This window comes from Pinus tabuliformis, chromosome X (assembly GCF_031772625.1).
Source record: "Pinus tabuliformis cultivar Carrire ecotype Pingquan chromosome X, CPIR1, whole genome shotgun sequence".
NCBI classification, from domain to species: domain Eukaryota; kingdom Viridiplantae; phylum Streptophyta; class Pinopsida; order Pinales; family Pinaceae; genus Pinus; species Pinus tabuliformis.
In genome coordinates, this window is record NC_142308.1 from 46982859 (window position 1) to 47001239 (window position 18381).

The following is an 18381-nucleotide window of genomic DNA, read 5'->3' on the forward strand; positions in this document are numbered from 1 at the left end:
TGGATGGTGGAGACCAAGAAATTTGTGATGGGGGAGGCACTTGAGTGGTCACATTAGGAGGAGCAGGGGCACAAGAGGATGACCCACAACCGTTGGGGAAGAGGAGGGCACTGAGAACATCGAGGCTGATGTGATTTCTACACAAAGTGACAGACACCCCCCATTGGTCATGCATCTCTAGCCACAGGGCTTCTTCAATGAGAGGACAAGCCAATTCTTTGCCAGTAAAAGGTGTACAGGGAAATCTGTAGCTAGCTTCTAGATAAGTCATTGAAGATGACCTCATGAGTCATGATGATGACATTAATTTATTATTTATACGATCCTATTTATTAGTTTTGAAGGGACAGTCATAAAGATTAACTATCGACAGTTGATTTTTGAACATTGATCTATCATTTGGCGTCCAATACATCATATATATTGTTGTTTTTCCATATTTATTTGCTATTGTCCTTATTTGATGTTGTTCTTGGTTTATATTTTTAAAAAATTGAGAAAAATGAATTTATTTTATTTTTTAATGCTTGCTGTGGTTTGCTGATTTTTGCTTAATTTTTTGCTAATTTTTCTGACATCTTGATGGCCCTCAGTGATTTTTGCCAATGCCGAATTTTTCAACTACTAAATACTACAAGGATACAAGAATGCTGACACAAACCCCTAGGATAGAGTTCTAGTTTAATTTCTCGATATTAAACTCTGTGCAGAGTTTAGAAATGGTGGATGGTGGAGACCAAGAAATTTGTGATGGGGGAGGCACTTGAGTGGTTGCATCAGGAGGAGCAGGGTCACAGGAGGATGACCCACAACCGTTGGGGAAGAGGGCACTGAGAACAAGGAGGCTGATGTGCCTTCTACACAAAGTGACAGACACCCCCATTGGTCATTCATCTCTAGCCACAGGGCTTGTTCTATGAGAGGACAAGCCAATTCTTTGCCAGTAAAAGGTGTACAGGGAAATCTGTAGCTAGCTTCTAGATAAGTAATTGAAGATGACCTCATGAGTCATGATGATGACATTAATTTATTATTTATATGATCCAATTTTGTATTTATTAGTTTTGAAGGGACAGTCATAAAGATTAACTATCGACAGTTGATTTTTGAACATTGATTTATCATTTGGCGTCCACTACATCATATATATTGTTGTTTTTCCATATTTATTTGCTATTGTCCTTATTTGATGTTGTTCTTGGTTTATATTTTTAAAAAATTGAGAAAAATGAATTTATTTTATTTTTTAATGCTTGCTGTGGTTTGCTGATTTTTGTTTTTTTTTTTTGCTAATTTTTCTGACATCTTGATGGCCCTCAGTGATTTTTGCCAATGCCGAATTTTTCAACTACTACATACTACAAGGATACAAGAATGCTGACACAAACCCCTAGGATGGAGTTCTAGTTTAATTTCTCCATATTAAACTGTGTGCAGAGTTTAGAAATGGTAGATGTGGAGACCAAGAAATTTGTGATGGGGGAGGCACTTGAGTGGTTACATTAGGAGGAGCAGGGGCACAGGAGGATGACCCACAACTGCTGGGGAAGAGGAGGGCACTGAGAACAAGGATGCTGATGTGCCTTCTACACAAAGTGACAGACAGCTCCCATTGGTGATGCATCTCTAGCCACAGGGCTTCTTCTATGAGAGGACAAGCCTATTCTTTGCCAGTAAAAGGTGTACAGGGAAATCTTTAGCTAGCTTCTAGATAAGTCATTGAAGATGACCTCATGAGTCATGATTATGACATTAATTTATTATTTATATGATCCAATTTTTGTATTTATTAGTTTTGAAGGGACAGTCATAAAGATTAATTTATCATTGATTTTTGAACATTGATTTATCATTTGGTGTCCACTACATCATATATATTGTTGTTTTTCCATGTTTATTTACTGTTGTCCTTATTTGATGTTGTTCTAGGTTTATATTTTTAAAAAATTGAGAAAAATGATTTTTTATTTTTTATTTTTTTAATGCTTGCTGTGGTTTGCTGATTTTTACTTATTTTTTTGCTAATTTTTCTGACATGTTGATGGCCCTCAGTGATTTTTGCCAATGCCGAATTTTTCAACTACTACATACTACAAGGCTACAAGAATGCTGACACAAACCCCTAGGATAGAGTTCTAGTTTAATTTCTCGATATTAAACTGTGTGGAGAGTTTAGAAATGGTAGATGTGGAGACCAAGAAATTTGTGATGGGGGAGGCACTTGAGTGGTTACATTAGGAGGAGCAGGGGCACAGGAGGATGACCCACAACCGCTGGGGAAGAGGAGGGCACTGAGAACAAGGAGGCTGATGTGCCTTCTACACAAAGTGACAGACAGCCCCCATTGGTCATGCATCTCTAGCCACAGGGCTGAAGACAAGCCTATTCTTTGCCAGTAAAAGGTGTACAGGGAAATCTGTAGTTAGCTTCTAGATAAGTCATTGAAGATGACCTCATGAGTTATGATGATGACATTAATTTATTATTTATATGATCCAATTTTGTATTTATTAGTTTTGAAGCGACAGTCATAAAGATTAACTATCAACAGTCGATTTTTGAAGATTGATTTATCATTTGGCGTCCACTATATCATATATATTGTTGTTTTTCCATATTTATTTGCTATTGTCCTTATTTGATGTTGTTCTTGGTTTATATTTTTAAAAAATTGAGAAAACTGAATTTTTATTTTTTATTTTTTTAATGCTTGCTGTGGTTTGCTGATTTTTGCTTATTTTTTTGCTAATTTTTCTGACATCTTGATGGCCCTCAGTGATTTTTGCCAATGCCGAATTTTTCAACTGCTACATACTGCAAGGATACAAGAATGCTGACACAAACCCCTAGGATGGAGTTCTAGTTTAATTTCTCGATATTAAACTGTGTGCAGAGTTTAGAAATGTTTAAACTGTGTGCAGAGTTTAGAAATGTTTTGAGTGGACACTCCACCCATCATCAGGGGATTAATATGTAGCTTCAAAGATCTCCTGATGATGGGTGGAGTAGCTACTTGAAATGTTGGGAACGTTTCTAAACAATGAGCACAGTTTAATATGCAGAAATTAAAATAGAACTGTGACTAACTGTAAAAATCTACTTACTTGAATACTGGGACACAATTCTTAGTGCAAAATAAGTCTAGTATTTAAATATATACCTACAGTCTAAATATGGTTCAGGATGGCTATAAGAAAAGAAAGTTGTATTCACATTTAAACATAGTATCAGGTAAAAAATTGAATGTGCTGATTGGCCTAAAGGCTAAAGTTCTTGTTTGCACTGTGCAGAAACACTTGAAATGGAAGCCAAAGAAGTCAGTCATCCCAGCAGTAGAAGTGGAGTTACCTGGGTGCTCATTCAATCCACCATTTGAAGCCCACCAGGTAAAACTGTGGATCGACATTTACTTCACATGATTTCTTATGTTGCAATGTACATAAGTTCGAAATGGATCTTTGATTGATTATTATTTTATGTCTGCATCTGATATTACATGTCCTTTGCAAGTCCAGGATGCACTGGCAGTTGCTGTGGCAGAGGAGATGCAGAAAATATATAGGAAGGAACTGGCACCTCCACCAGTTCCTTCTCGTGTGCCTGCTGATGCAGTGGCAGTGGATGAAGAAGATGTAAGCAGATCACTGTGTTTTCTTCTTATGCCCTATGCCATTATAGTTGTTGGCAGGTTATGTGTATGGTTCTATTATTGTGAGAAAGTATGCATTTTTTAGAGCAGAGCCATAAAAACTGTTAAGAGCTGGTATGCAATTTTTGTGTTTTACCTTGTATTTTTTGGAATTACATGTACTATAGGCATTAACTTATTTCTCTGTCCTCATCTTTTACTTTTACTTATGTCAATAAGTATTGGTTGAAGAAATTTCAACCCCCATTCCGGTTATCAGTTTTCCTTATCACTCCATGCATTTAATTTTAAATCCAAGCATGATAAAAATTATAAAATCTGGAAGTGACAATAATTTTCTGAAAACACAAATTTAGAGACTTCACAACTGCTGAAATTGCAGAAATAAAACACAGCAAAATTACACAGAAAATAACAGTGATTTTTTGTCAATGTGACCCTGGAAAAAGCCCCTACAACTCTTGGGGAAAACCAGTTTGAGAGCTTTTTTTTATTTCTGAAAATGATTTTACATGAAACTGAAATACACAGTAAAAATTCCAGCGACCACAAATTACAACTTATCTTGATTTTCGTGCTTGAACTCCACCTTGAAAATCGTGCCAATCAGCAAACAGCCAAAACAGAAATTTCCAGCAATAAAACAGCATTAAATGCTGTACGGCCAGCCTCAAAAAATGTGCCCAAAACTCGCTGTACACACTGTACGGACCATATGGATTTCGGCAGTACGACTGCCTCGAAATTCGTGCCCAAATCTGCCTTGAAATTTGTGCCCTTGCTGCTGTCCCTCTTCCTTGGTTTCTGTGCTGTCTCTCTTCTTCGATATCTGTGCCTTTCTCTTGCTGTACAGTTTTGCCTTGGGATGCATGCCAATAAAAGTTGTTGCTCAGATTTGCTGAAATGTCTTTTTGCTACTTTCTTTCACTTCCTCACTGCTCAGAAATTTTCTCCTCGCTCTCTCTTCTCTTTCTTTCAGATGCTCATGAAAGAATGAATTGTCTTTTTTCTCTTCTCTTCTCCTTTTATTCTCTAAATGACCTTTTGGGTTACCCTAAGATCCAATGGCTGAGATTCATTTAGATCTAGGGATGAGAATAAATGTGAATTTAATTTTCACTTTCTAATTTTTAACTCACCCACTTGAATAGAAACCCATTTAGCCTTTTATTTCCATAGTCACTTTTTCACTTTCTAATTCTTCATTGAGTTCAATAAAGTCACATTTAAATTAGAATGTAACTTTACCACTTATAAAGTCACTTTTAAATTAGAATGTAATTTTACCACTTATAAAGTCACTTTTAAATTAAATTGACTTTACCACTTATAAAGTCATTTTAGGAGAAAAGTACAAATAAATTTGGACACTTTTCTCTAGGCCAAAGATCAAAGCCTTAGGGAACCACTTGTCCTCTGGAACCCAAATTTTAACATTGGTTGGGGTGGATAACAAAACATTCCTAATTTATACTTGTCCAAGATAAATATTATTATAATCGATACACTGATACTATAGTATAGAAGCAAAGAGGAAAGGGAGAAAATGAGAATGTTTTAAAAGATTTACCAAGTCACATGGTTAAGAACAATAGGGCAATGTTAAGGTATCTGGACATTGTAGAATATCGGTGCTTCTACTCAGAATGTACATTTTGATCAACTATATGTCTCTGCTGAAGCCTGAACGTATATTGGCTGCTCTTGCAAGAGGTGAATTTTCATATTTAATAATGAATAATGGGGCTTCGATTTATTTTGTCCTTATTTGGAGTATTCATTGAAGTTCTTGTGTCTGCCAAAATTAAAATCTGATAGTTGAACTATATTAAATTTGTTGGTTGAATTATTTTTAGTTGCTCAGATGATGCAGTTCAGATTGAGAGGTTTATTTGGGATTTTTTAATCAATTTAATTGTATCAACTAAGGAAGGTTAGATCATGAGAATGATGAATGTCAAATTTGTAGGTAATAGATGTTTCTTGGAAAAATGATTTCAAAGCAAGGGATAAGGGATGGGCATGATGAGCCATTTTAGCATCTTGTACAAATTACTTCCGAGTGATGCACTTGAATCCTGGTTTTATGCTAAGTCACTGCGTTCGTGTTCATGTTCGAGTTTGGCGACTTTGAAATTCAACTAAAATTCGACACTTAAAGTTTTGCCAATAAAATTCGGCATAAAATTTGACATATAGAAATTTGAATATATATATATATATATATATATTTCAATTAAAGTTGAAGCAGCCTCATATATTTAGCTCATTGCATATTTAGCTATAGTTCTTCACAAATAAATCATGTAGACTAGCCCCATAAAAAATCCAGCTGTGCAAAGGCAATTAAAAAATCAAGTCAGCGTGCAAACTTCAAAGCACCTCAATCTGTAAATCAGATATTTGGTTACTTCATGTATTTTATCACTTTTCTTTTTTCATATTTTAAAACAATCATTACAAATTCATAAAAGCCTTTCATTTTTTTTAAAGGTTAGTTTTCATTGTAATAAAATGGATACTGGCATATTATTTTTGGCAATCAACTTCTTTTTAATACGCACCGTTGACAGAAAACTTAGTCCTATGTGAATGTTGAAAAAAAGGGATAATTTATACACACAGTAGGTAATCACTTCCACGTATGGTTTGCAAAGTCATCTCTGGCCTATCATTATGCGCTGATAAAACGGTTTTAAATCCTTTTAGAATTGTAGCGCCAAGTCTGGAGACTTCACTGGCACGTGGAATTAAAATGATCCACCATGAGACTCTTAACATCCAGGTTGCCATTGAGGGATTGAGTGTGCAGGAGTCAAAACTCAATGGTGGACCGGTGGAGTGATAGGGTTACAAATGACCACTTAATTTATTTTTTATAATTTATAAACATTAAAAAAATTGTCAAACCACAAAAACCCTAACACACATTTCATTGATTTTTTGATGGTGTTTTTTTTTGTTTTTTATTATATATATATTGTTTGTGTTAGTATACGAGTTTGGGTTTGGGTTCGACATAGGTTCAAGTTCGGCATGAAATTCGGTGAACACAAACAAATTTGTTCGGATTGCATTGAGGTTCGGTGAATTTCGAATCCGAAGGATTTTATTCGCTGAACCCGGTGACTTAGGTTTTATGTTTGCTGAACTTCCAATGTTTGCAATGAAATTATGCATGTGTGATTTTTTAATTGCCATGTCTTGCTTAATTTTATGATTTTCATGCCCCTTAAGCATAAGTCAGATGCTCTTGAAACATTCAAGGTGTTCAGAGCCATGGTTGAGAGGCAAAATGCGAAGAAGATTAAGGTTCTCAAGGCAAACAACAGGAAATAACACAAATTTAATGACTTGTACAAGTATTGTAAAGGAACATACTTATATACTCTACAACAAAATGGTATCGTAGAGGAAAAGTAGGATCCTTGTGGAGTTGGCTAAGAGTATGCTTAAGGCTAAATATCTCCCTTAAACAACTTCTATTGTATATGTACTCAACAGAAGCCCTTTTAAGGTCATGTGAAACATCATACTGAAAAGGTCATGAAGTGGAAAATAAATTATCTATAAATCTTTGGTTCTTATCCTTATGTGCGTGTGTCAAAATAAATAAGGCATAAGCTAGAAAAGAAAAGGAAAAACAATCCATCCTTATTTTGTACAATGAAGAGCCAGTGCATATAGGCTTTTTGATTTAGAAGAGAAAGGCATAATAGCCAGTAGAGTCTTGTCCTTGATGAAGATCACAAACAAGAAAAATTATATATGTTTATCATACCATGGTTTGTAGAAAAGAAAGATGATATTAAAGAGGCTCTAAAAGAAAAGGAACATGGCCCAAAATATGAAAATAAGACCAATTTTGTATGAAATGATGATGAAGTATCCAATGTCAGTAGTGCAATTACTAAAAAATTAATTCTGAAGTTAAAGAAACTCCAAAAGTGATATCTACAAATAGTGAGTGATTGAAAGTTATAGGAGCTATCTTAGACCAATGAAGAAGACAAACAGTCAAGAAGTTAGCAAGGATAAATTTCACTTCCAAGTACATGGTGTTTTGATGGCCATAATTTTAAACTCACTCGAAGCTACTTCATTTGGAGAAGTACATGGAAAGCAAGAGCGGGCTAAGTCACAGCATTTGCTGGATTTCATTGATGAGGTTCTGGTGCATTTGATAAGCAACCACATATATTCATTAAATTTTGGTTAGTTACTCACCCTTCAACCTAGCTGCTATTTAGTAGTTAATATTCTTTGTCTTTGTAAATAGCTGTTGAAGGAAACATTGTGGAATGTGTCCTTTGTTTGCATATGGCATATCTCTGTTTGCACACGCAGTGGTGGAATGTGATGCTTGCTTTTATATGGAGCTGTACAATATGTCCTTCATGTATCATGTAGATGCAACTGTGTAATATGCTGTTCCTCTGTTGTGTGGATTCCTATCCATGAGTCTATAGTATGGATGCTTTACCAATTATCATCAAAACATTCAGAATTCTGCTATCTGTGGAAACCTTTATCATTGCATAGAGAAGACATTAAGTAAACTGTGATTTGCAAATACATTAACTTTTAAGTACATTTAGTACTATGGTTGAAGTCACTATGGGAGCTAAGTTGTCGTATATTTTAATAAACTACATATTATATAAATATAACACTAATTATATAAGTTAACTATATTAAAATAAATTTATCTATTATTTTATGTATTTCTATTTGTACATGAATATACATTTTATTATATACTATAAGTATGTGAATTAGATAATTTAACAATAAATTCATTTAAGTTATATAATTTATATAATGATAATGATAATCCAATTTTAAGGTCATGGTCAAATCACACACTAAATTGGTGTATGAGACCCCCTTGTTTGTGGGACAAGGAACCCACCTCGGTGGAGTGTTATATATATATATATATATATATAGATTTTTATATACTCTTAATTTTCAAACATAATTGTGAATATTGTCCACTATTTTTGGTATGATGAATATTTTTTGAATTTTATTATTGTCAAATTTGAAGATGAACACGAATAAGGTGACTAGGAAAGTGATAAAACACAATGCATGAGGATTATAGTGCAATAAAAGGTAATACTTGAGAGCTTGTTGAATTACCTAATAGAATAGGTCGTATCCACATGATAAAATATATAAAATAAATGGTTCTATTAACAAATATATGGTAAGGTTAGTGGATTAATCTTTTCCTTGAAAGTGTATTGCTTTGAAGAAGCATTTTCACTAGTAGATGAGATGAATGCAATTAGATTGGCTTTAGCCATGTCAACTTGACTTAAGTGGGATATTCACTAGATGGATGTTAAATATGCCTTCTTGAATGGTGTTATGGAAGAGGAAGTATGTATGAAACAATTTGAAGGTTTTGTGCAAAGAGGGAAGGTGCCTCTTAGATGTAAGTTGACAATGGCACCATATGGTGTTAGGTAGGATATTAGAGCCCTAGTATGCAAAAATTGTTGATAATTTTAGAGCCATTGCTTTTGGAAGATGGCCATTAGATCCATACATACATGTAAAGATATGGATGGCAGAATGATTGTAATATTATATGTTGTTGATTGTACCATTATGATAAGAACACAAGAATGATTGAGGATTCAAAAGCCAAACTACACGAATGAATCCTTTGAAATCATAGATTGAGGTTTGCAAGTTCTTTTAATTTGTAAGAAACCATCTTATGTTCCAAAAATATGAAATAAAAATACATCAAGTACTATATTGGGCTTTTTCTAGCAAGGCATGTAAAGGAGCGAGCCAACATGTGTGTTTAAGCTTAAAAGCGAGGGAGTTCTCCAAATATAGTCAATCCTTTTGTGCTATCTATCTTTTGGTTCATTTAGTTTTCATCTTTGGTATTCCTTATTTGGAATTCATGTTCTATTATTGATTTTCTTGTGTAGTTTTGTTTGAGATCCTTCCAAAAGAAGCAATATCCTCTCTCTATCGCAAAGATCTTACCAAGGGAGAATACCTTTTCTAGCAACAAATTTCACATTAGATCTAAAGAGAGACCCCTGTGAGCTTGTAGGGGATTTGAAACCCCATATGTTGCTAGAACCAAAATCTCTGCCATGTCTCAATCTTTGTTAGTTTAATGAGAGTTGTTGAGAGTCCCCTTGCTTTTCTTTCCATAATCTCTTAAGCATAGGAGATCCTCAAATGTTGAAGTTCATAACATTGCACGCAATGTTAGCTAAGGTAAAAATATTTAACACCAAAGTAATGAGAAGCTATCATGATTCAGTTGCTTAGAATATTTTCTAATACGCAAACAACTTGTGACCCTCTAACAATCCATTTATCTATCAAAAGTAAGTGATGTGTGTAAATATTTGCAAGTAACAAACCTGCTTTTCTTTCTTTATGTTTGAAATTCTCAAGTGCCCAAGGGAAGTTTCCTCTTCCCACCTAGTTTACCCCAAATGTAGTTACAAATAATTTACTTCGGATTAGCAAAATTAGGTGGATTGGGAGGACAGTAGGAAGAATAATTGACATGTCATGTGGCAAGGATCCCAAGACCATTGCAATTCTTTTAACTGGGGTAATCCCCCTATTTGATCATTTTGTAATCCTATTCACTAATTTAGAAAATACCTAATCCCACATATCATTGACAGAGTGTTGAAGCTTGTGATAGCTTTAGAAGGTCTTCTCCATGTTTATTTTTCAAGGATCTTCTAAACTGATAATTACTTCTTATGATTTCTTAAGTTAAGCTTTTCTTTCGTTCACATTCATCATAAAGAAATCACATAGAAGATCTCAACAATATAAACAAAATGCTAGTAGATCATAAAGAGACAACCAAACAAGAGGCACAAGAAATTACCATGGGAAAACCCACAATGGGGAAAAGTCCAACAACCTTTTCCTTAGAGAAATTGTTTAGTTCAACAAAGATACGCCTAATTTTTCTAGTCATATAGAAAGTCAAACTGACCAGTATTTAGCCTTGCTCAAACTTGGTCAACCAACCCTCATGTCAACTTACCAAACTTCCCAATACACTTGGCTTGATCTGATCTGCTAGGGCCGAAATTTGGCCTACTCTTGCATTAGAAAAACTTGCACTTGCTGCTTAAATATGCCCAGAAATTCACCCTTTTTGTCACACGTGCAGAGTCAGTTGCAACCACATGTGCGAGGTCAGATGGAGAGAGAAATACTCTTCTTGTCTTCATCCTTCTTGTTTTGTTTCTCCTTTGCTTGGATCAGAAGATTGTTATTACTTGTGGTCGAATGGTGCGAAGATGAGGAGGTTGAATCACACACACACACATATATATCTTTCTTGGGACACTGAATGGGTGCCACAATAGGGCTGGGCTGACCTGACCAAGTGGAGGCCGACTTGACTTCTTTAATGTCAAAGTATTAAATTAAAAATTCAAATTTTTTCTTTTGAAAAGGACATGAAAAACATGTCTTAATAATTTAAGGGCTAAAATATTAATTATGAAGACCGACCATAGCTACAAAATTCAACACTCCCTCTTAGTTAGGGAGGTATTCATAATGAGTATCCAGAGGTTTTGTTATTGACAAATTTCTCTAAGAAAAGGTTACAACAATTCATCATCAACGTTAGCATCATTCAATTACCATCATCTTGGTTATCAACTGTGACCCATGGTAAATCAACAACATCAACTAGTTACCTTAATTTTGGTTTGTACCTTTGACCTATGGTGCACCATAATCCTGGTTGGCACTCCTGACACATTGTACATCATTAGCATAAACTAGTCACCATATTTCTGGTCCCTCTGACATATGGTATATAGATTAGTCTTGGTTCACTATCATTCTGGTCAATATCTTTGACTCATGGTGAATCTCCAAAGGCCTAACGCTTTGAGTAATTTTGGGCCGATGCTAAATGTGGTCACTCAACCTATCTGGAGAGTTTGAGCTTTACGTTGAAAGGAACCCACTCAACTAAGTGATTTTGAACCATTCTTCCTAATTTTGATCAACATACTTGACACAGGAAGAATGACTATCCTTTGCCTAACCATTCTCCCTAACTTTAACATTTAGATCTTAAAATAAGATAATATTGATAATAAACAATTAAACAATTAAGAAATTAGTCACGAAGAAGTGCGAAAATTCCAAAAGAGACTGATAAGATAGGAGTGAAAATTAAACATCATAAAGAGAGAGTCATGTAGAGGTTGTATGAATAGAATATAGTAAGGCAACATTTATAGATTGTTGAACAACGTTTGTAAGACACAAGAAACATTGAACCTAAACAATTAAAACCCCTTAATGAACAATAAAGACCTACATAATAAAATAAGTATTGTTACACATTGTTGCCTACCTCAGTAGGTTACCTTTTCAAATGAGGACAAGGAGGTAGCGATACCACCCTCCTTGACCTCAGTATCAGTAACACCTGCCTGCAGGTAATAATAGCAAAACAAAAAAAAAATCTATACCCGCATGTGATTTTAAATTTACGAAATTGTATTTATTGATCTAAATTGTACCTCAAATATTCATAACCTTGTTGGATTTTCAGGAAAAATTGTGAGGGTAAAGACATCTCAACAACGACGCCATTGGGCAGTGTCGCCATTGCCATTGTCGACACCATCATCAGCACTACCGCTTCGACGACTGAACTAACCATTATAATGCACTCATTAGAAGCAATCTTGGAAACACTAAAAGGGCTGCCGACAGCGGGTACCAAGGAAGAGCGACCTCACCTTGAGCAAGGAAATCTAGAGGAGTCCAAAGGTTTAGATCATAGACAACCACGAGAGGACATTTCTAGGGAGCTACTAAAGATTAAGCTTCTAGAATTTTCAGGAGGGTGAGCTGGAGAATGTGCTGAAGCATGGTTGGAAGGAATGACAAGGTCTTTCGTGCAAAGATAATATTCTTCTACCTCTAAGACAAAGATCGCTATATTTCAACTATAAGGGAAAGTGGTCTGATTTGGTGGTGAAATCTAGAAAAGCAATTGCACATCTCACATTGGACAACATTCCCTAGGAATTGTTCAAAGAAAGATTTTGCCCAAAGTACTTGCAACCCTACTTTCAAGAGCAGCAAGCCAAAGCTTTTCACATGTTAGTCCAAGGTAACAAAACAGTGGAAGAATATGAGATGAGGTTTATGGAACTCATAAAATACGTTCCTTATCTAGATATTGATGAATTTCAAGTTGAGCGTTTCGTGTATGGATTAAATCCTCGAATTAGGGCCATGGTTAGAATGTGGAAGCCATCATCAGTAGCAGAGACAATGGAATGTGCCCGCTATGCGGAGGAACATATAGGGATAAAAAGGGGTGTCAGGTCGACATGACCCCCACAACTAGGATTTCCAGGGAAGACTCCTTGGAGCTTCTTTAGGGGGAGCAGTTTGAGGCCACCTCCCTATGGGAATAGATTTAGTTGAAGAGGAGTAGGAGGTAGGCCTCCCATGGCAACGAATGTTATATCTCCAGAATCGTCAATATCTAATGTTAGTCAGTGGAATTCTTGAGGAACTACTAATAGAGGAAGAAGCGCGAGAGGAAGTAGCACAAGAGGAGAAAGCTCACAATCTGACACAAAGGGATCACCCCAGATTAATTGTTGGGAAGGTGGAGGACTGCATTTTCAATGTGATTGTCCGGAAGTCTCATCAAGTGTAATGCATAGAGCAGTAAAAGAGCCATCATCAAATACCTAAGGAAATCATAGAATCCATGCAGTAGTCAACAACAACCAGGCAAAACAACAATCCACTGTAGTGGAATCCTTATGTACTATTAACGACATGAAACTCAAAATCTTATTTGATACTGGTGCTACTGATAGTTTCATTCCATCATATGCATTAAATAAATGTGGGTTCGCAGTGCGCAAGCAAAACGATTTCACACTGGTAGAAGTGGCTTCAGGGGAACTTCAATCTGTAGATTTAAGTGTATCTGTTCGACTAAGTTAAAAGTGTATGTCACAACCCTGGGAACTTATGATCTCGTCATAGGGATAGATTGGTTAGAAGCTCATCAAGCTTGGGTTGACAATTACAAAAAATAATTCTTTGCATAAATGACGGAGAGACGATCCAAATCCAAGGTATTAAGAGGAAGTTATCTTTACACTTCATATCAACATTGTAATTGAAATGTTTCCTAAGAAAAGACTGTCAAGTATATGCAGTTAAGGAAGTAAGCAAGGAAAAAAGGGCCATCTCTAGAGCAATATTCGGTGTTATTTGAATTTCCGGATGTATTTTCGAAGGAACTACCAGGATTACCTCTTGAAAGGGAGCTTTATCTCACAATAGAATTGAAATCTAGTACATAGCCAATCTGTAAAACGCCCTACAGAATGACGACCCCATAACTTCAAGAGTTGAAAATTCAGTTGAAGGAACTACTAGATATAGGACACATCCGACCTAGTATTTCACCCTAGGGTGTCAAGAAGAAGGATGGTTCCTTGCGGCTATGCATAGATTATCAAGACTTAAACTGAGCTACAGTAAAGAATAGGTATCCAATGCCTCGAATTGATGGCCACTTCGACCAAATGAAAGGAGCTTCAGTTTTTTCAAAAATCAATCTACATTCAGATTATCATCAATTAAGAATTAAGGACAATGATATTTCTAAGACTACATTTTGAACACGCTTCAGGCATTACAAGTTCATAGTGGTACCATTTGGGTTGATCAATGCACCAACAATATTCATGAATATTATGAATAGTGTTTTCCACAAATATCTTGACCATTTTGTACAAGTCTTCTTAGATAATATTCTCATCTACTCCAAAAATGACAAGGAGCATGAAGAATATTTGTGGATAGTATTATCTTGTCTCAGGGGAACACCAATTATATGGAAAGTTATCCAAGTGTTCCTTTTTTTAGTAGGATATTCATTACTTAGGACATATCATATCAGATGAAGGGATCTCAGTAGATCCTGAGAAGGTAAAAGCAATCATGGATTGGTCGATACCGAAAAATGCGCATGAAGTATGTAGTTTTATGGGTTTAGTAAGATAGACCCTCAAAATTTATGGGTTTGTAGAGGGATTCTCAAAATTTGCAAAGCCTATCACAACCCTCTAGTGTAAAGGAGTTAGGTATGAGTGGATCGAGGAATGTCACATGGCATTCTCGAAGCTTAAAAGATTGTTGACTAGTGCACCAATCTTGCGAGTACCTGATATGGACAGAGATTTTACTATATGTACTAATGCATCAAGCAAGGATTAGGTGTTGTATTAATGCAAGATAGAGGAATAGCATATGCCTCCAGGAAGTTAAAACCCCATGAAGAACTCTATGCTTCACATGATTTAGATTTGGCCGCTGTAGTACTAGCATTGAAGATATGGAGACACTACCTCGTAGGGAGAAGCTTTACGCTCGAAAACGACTACCAAAGTTTGCAATATTCGTTTACCCAAAGACACTTGAATGCTAGGCAAAGACGATGGAGTGAATTCTTAACCGAGTATAACTTTGGGATTTCATACATTAAAGGGAAAAAGAATGTAGTAGCAAATGCTCTAAGTAGAAGACCAATGATATTTTCCCTCATACCTATCAAGGTAGACTTGAGGAAGTGAGTGCGAGAACATCTTTTCGAAGATAGTTAGTATTTAAAAGTGAGATCTGGGATTGATAGTAAAGATCCAAAAGGACCTAAGTTTGAGGGGTATAAACTAAAGGATGATGGGCTTTTGCGATTCCATGGAAGGATGTCTATCCCTGATAGTGGGGATCTCCAAAACACCATCCTTAAGGAATTTCACATAGCATTATATTGTGCGTACCCAAGTATAAAGAAAATGTATGCTGACACAAAGAAACTTTTCTTTTGAGCAAGAATGAAGCGCAATATTGACGAATTCGTTGCAAAATGTCTTGAATGTCAGCAAGTGAAGGTTGATCATTGTCATCCAGCAAGTCTCCTGCAAGCTCACGACATTCCTATGATCAAATGGGAAGTGATTTCTATGGATTTTATTGTCGGGCTACCTCTTACCCGACAAAGGCATAATGCCATTCTGGTTGTAGTGGATAAATTAATGAAAAACACCCATTTTGTTCCCGTAAGAGATACTTATGAAGTTGCTGACGTAGCTTGGGTATCTATAAATGAAATTATTAGATCTCATGGAGTACCTAAGAATATCATATCAGATAGAAATACACGATTCACTTCAAGATTCTGGACTTGTATGCAGTCAACCTTAGAAACTCAACTAACTTTAAGTACAACTTATCATCTAGAGACTGATGGACAAACATAAAGAGTGAACCAAGTAACAATAGATATGCTGAGAATGTATGTTATGGATCAACAGACACACTAGGAAAAGTACTTGCCCTTGGTTGAATTTGCATACAATAACAATTACTATAATTCAATCAGAATGCCTCCATTTGAAGCATTATATGGAAGACCTTGCAGGGCACCGCTAAGTTGGGATAGTTTGGAAGATCGGGTGATAGTGGGGCCATAATTAATTCAAGAGATGGAGGAATAGGTAAAACAAAATAGACAATGATTGAAGGAGGAACAAGATTGTCAAAAAAATTATGTTGATGCTCACAGGACAAATAAGAATTATGAAGTAGGTGATCAGGTTTTCATCCGCATCAGACCTAACAAAAGCACCATCTAGTTTGGAAAAGGAACAAAGTTGTCATTGTGATTTATTGGGCCATTAATAGTTCTGGAAAAGTTGGACCTATTGCCTATCATTTTGCACTGCCACCCCACTTGCATAATGTTCATAATGTTTTTCATGTATATGTACTAAGACATTATATAGATGACAAATCACATAACTTTCAATGGAAGGAATTGCAGATATCGGATGAGGGAATCATTTCGGTCTAACCATTACATACACTAGAACAAAGGGTTCAACAACTTACGAATTGCCTGGTAGACCAAGTTAAGGTCTAGTGGGACAAGTATAGTCGTGGATCGGCTACCTGGGAAAGCACATAGTCCATATCCCGAAAATACCCGAACATATTTTGATTTTGAAGCATTTAAAACCTTATTTTGTATAACTTTACTTTATTGTGGCTGGATACTTTAGACTATCATTTTGAACTACTACATTTATGAATGAATTTTATTTTGTTTAACATTGCTGATACATGGATACCAATATAAAATATGTTATTTTGCTTAACATTGTTGGTACATGGATACCAATCTAAAGTCTAGTATTTGATTAACATTGCTATGAAATCTGAAATCTGAATTATGTTATGGATGTGATATCTATAATTTTTATTTTGCATATCAACATGAATGATGAGATGGAAATAAAAGAATGACTACATTTAACTACTTAATATGAAAGCTAACTTACAGATATATGGGCTAGACATGGCCAAATATGTTGTATGAACTCAAAGATCAATATTGTAGATAACAACATATCTGAAATGCACGAAAACTGTTATTTAAATACAATTGATTTTGAATATATTGTTGCATATGTTATAATGTGTGGATAAGTGTTTACATTGCACATAGTATTGTTACCAAATCAACTACGTGATGATAAAACTCCAAGAACAGTTGAGGCTCAATGAAATTCCATGATGGGGTGTTGACCCTAGTCCTACTAGGAGGGGTGGAGGTGTTGCCTATCATTTATCCTCCAAAACCTGGAGTCATGGGAGGACTGTGCGATTCACTCTCCCCTAGATTTGTGATGATAACTGCTAGATTTCTACTAGGAAATCAGGTCGATATAATCGACATTGTTGCCCTTGAGGTTTACAAATGGTTAGATTAATATCGCTGACGCAATGACATATTCCAATAGAGGACGGATAAGATGGGAGCGGAAGAGATTAGGAAAGATAGGATGATTTTAGAATAGGATAGGATAGGATGTTGTAAACCTATAAATGTTCAAAACATAAATTTTTATATAGTGTCCCCACATTAAACGAAAATTTAATCACAAGACGAAGTCCTTACACAATTTATAATAATCATTAAAATAATTACTAATATACTATATAAACCCTAACTTCGGGACAATTTTTTGAAGGAGTGGTGTATGTAATGACCCATCTTGGATTATGGATAGAATATGATTATTGTCTTGCATACAAGACATGCATATGATAGTTACATATGCACGCATCGCATGCACTGCACTAGTGTACATACTGACTAATATTGAAAAATGTCTAATATTAGGGTAATGAGTTGATTATCGAAGTAAATTCATAACTCACAAGAATATTATAAATATATCGAGTGAGGTACTTGATATGTATACCACCATCATAAATATATAATTAATGCATTATTCAAAACAAAAACAAAATAAAGTAAAAATGATAGATTATGAATTAAATTTATTTAATTTATAATTCAATTTAATTAAATTAAATAAGGTAGTTTATTTAATTTATAAATAAAGTAATTACAATGAAATATGAGTTAAATAACAAATTATAATAGATATAAGTTCAAAGTATTAAAGTATTAATAACAAATTATAATAGATATAAGTTCAAAGTACTAAAATATTAATAATAAATTATAATAGATGCAAGTTCAAAGTACTAAAGTACTAATAGAACTTAAATAAATATGATTGTCTCCTAAGAACATTCGGGATGCCAGGAAATTGACAGAAGGCAAGGGAATGATTTTTAAATAGAGA

The 18381-nt window shown here is 35.1% G+C and overlaps 1 protein-coding gene across 2 annotated transcripts in view; it reads left to right on the forward strand.

The window, feature by feature from the left end:
• LOC149138248 (Nop53 protein) overlaps positions 1 to 18381 on the forward strand; it is a 186102-nt gene that overhangs the window by 101121 nt on the left and 66600 nt on the right. For both annotated transcript variants that reach the window (XM_089449822.1, XM_089449823.1), the window contains exons 5-6: positions 3291 to 3386; positions 3516 to 3632. In XM_089449822.1, the coding sequence (XP_089305948.1) occupies positions 3291 to 3386; positions 3516 to 3632 (213 nt within the window). The remainder of the gene's footprint in view (positions 1 to 3290; positions 3387 to 3515; positions 3633 to 18381) is intronic.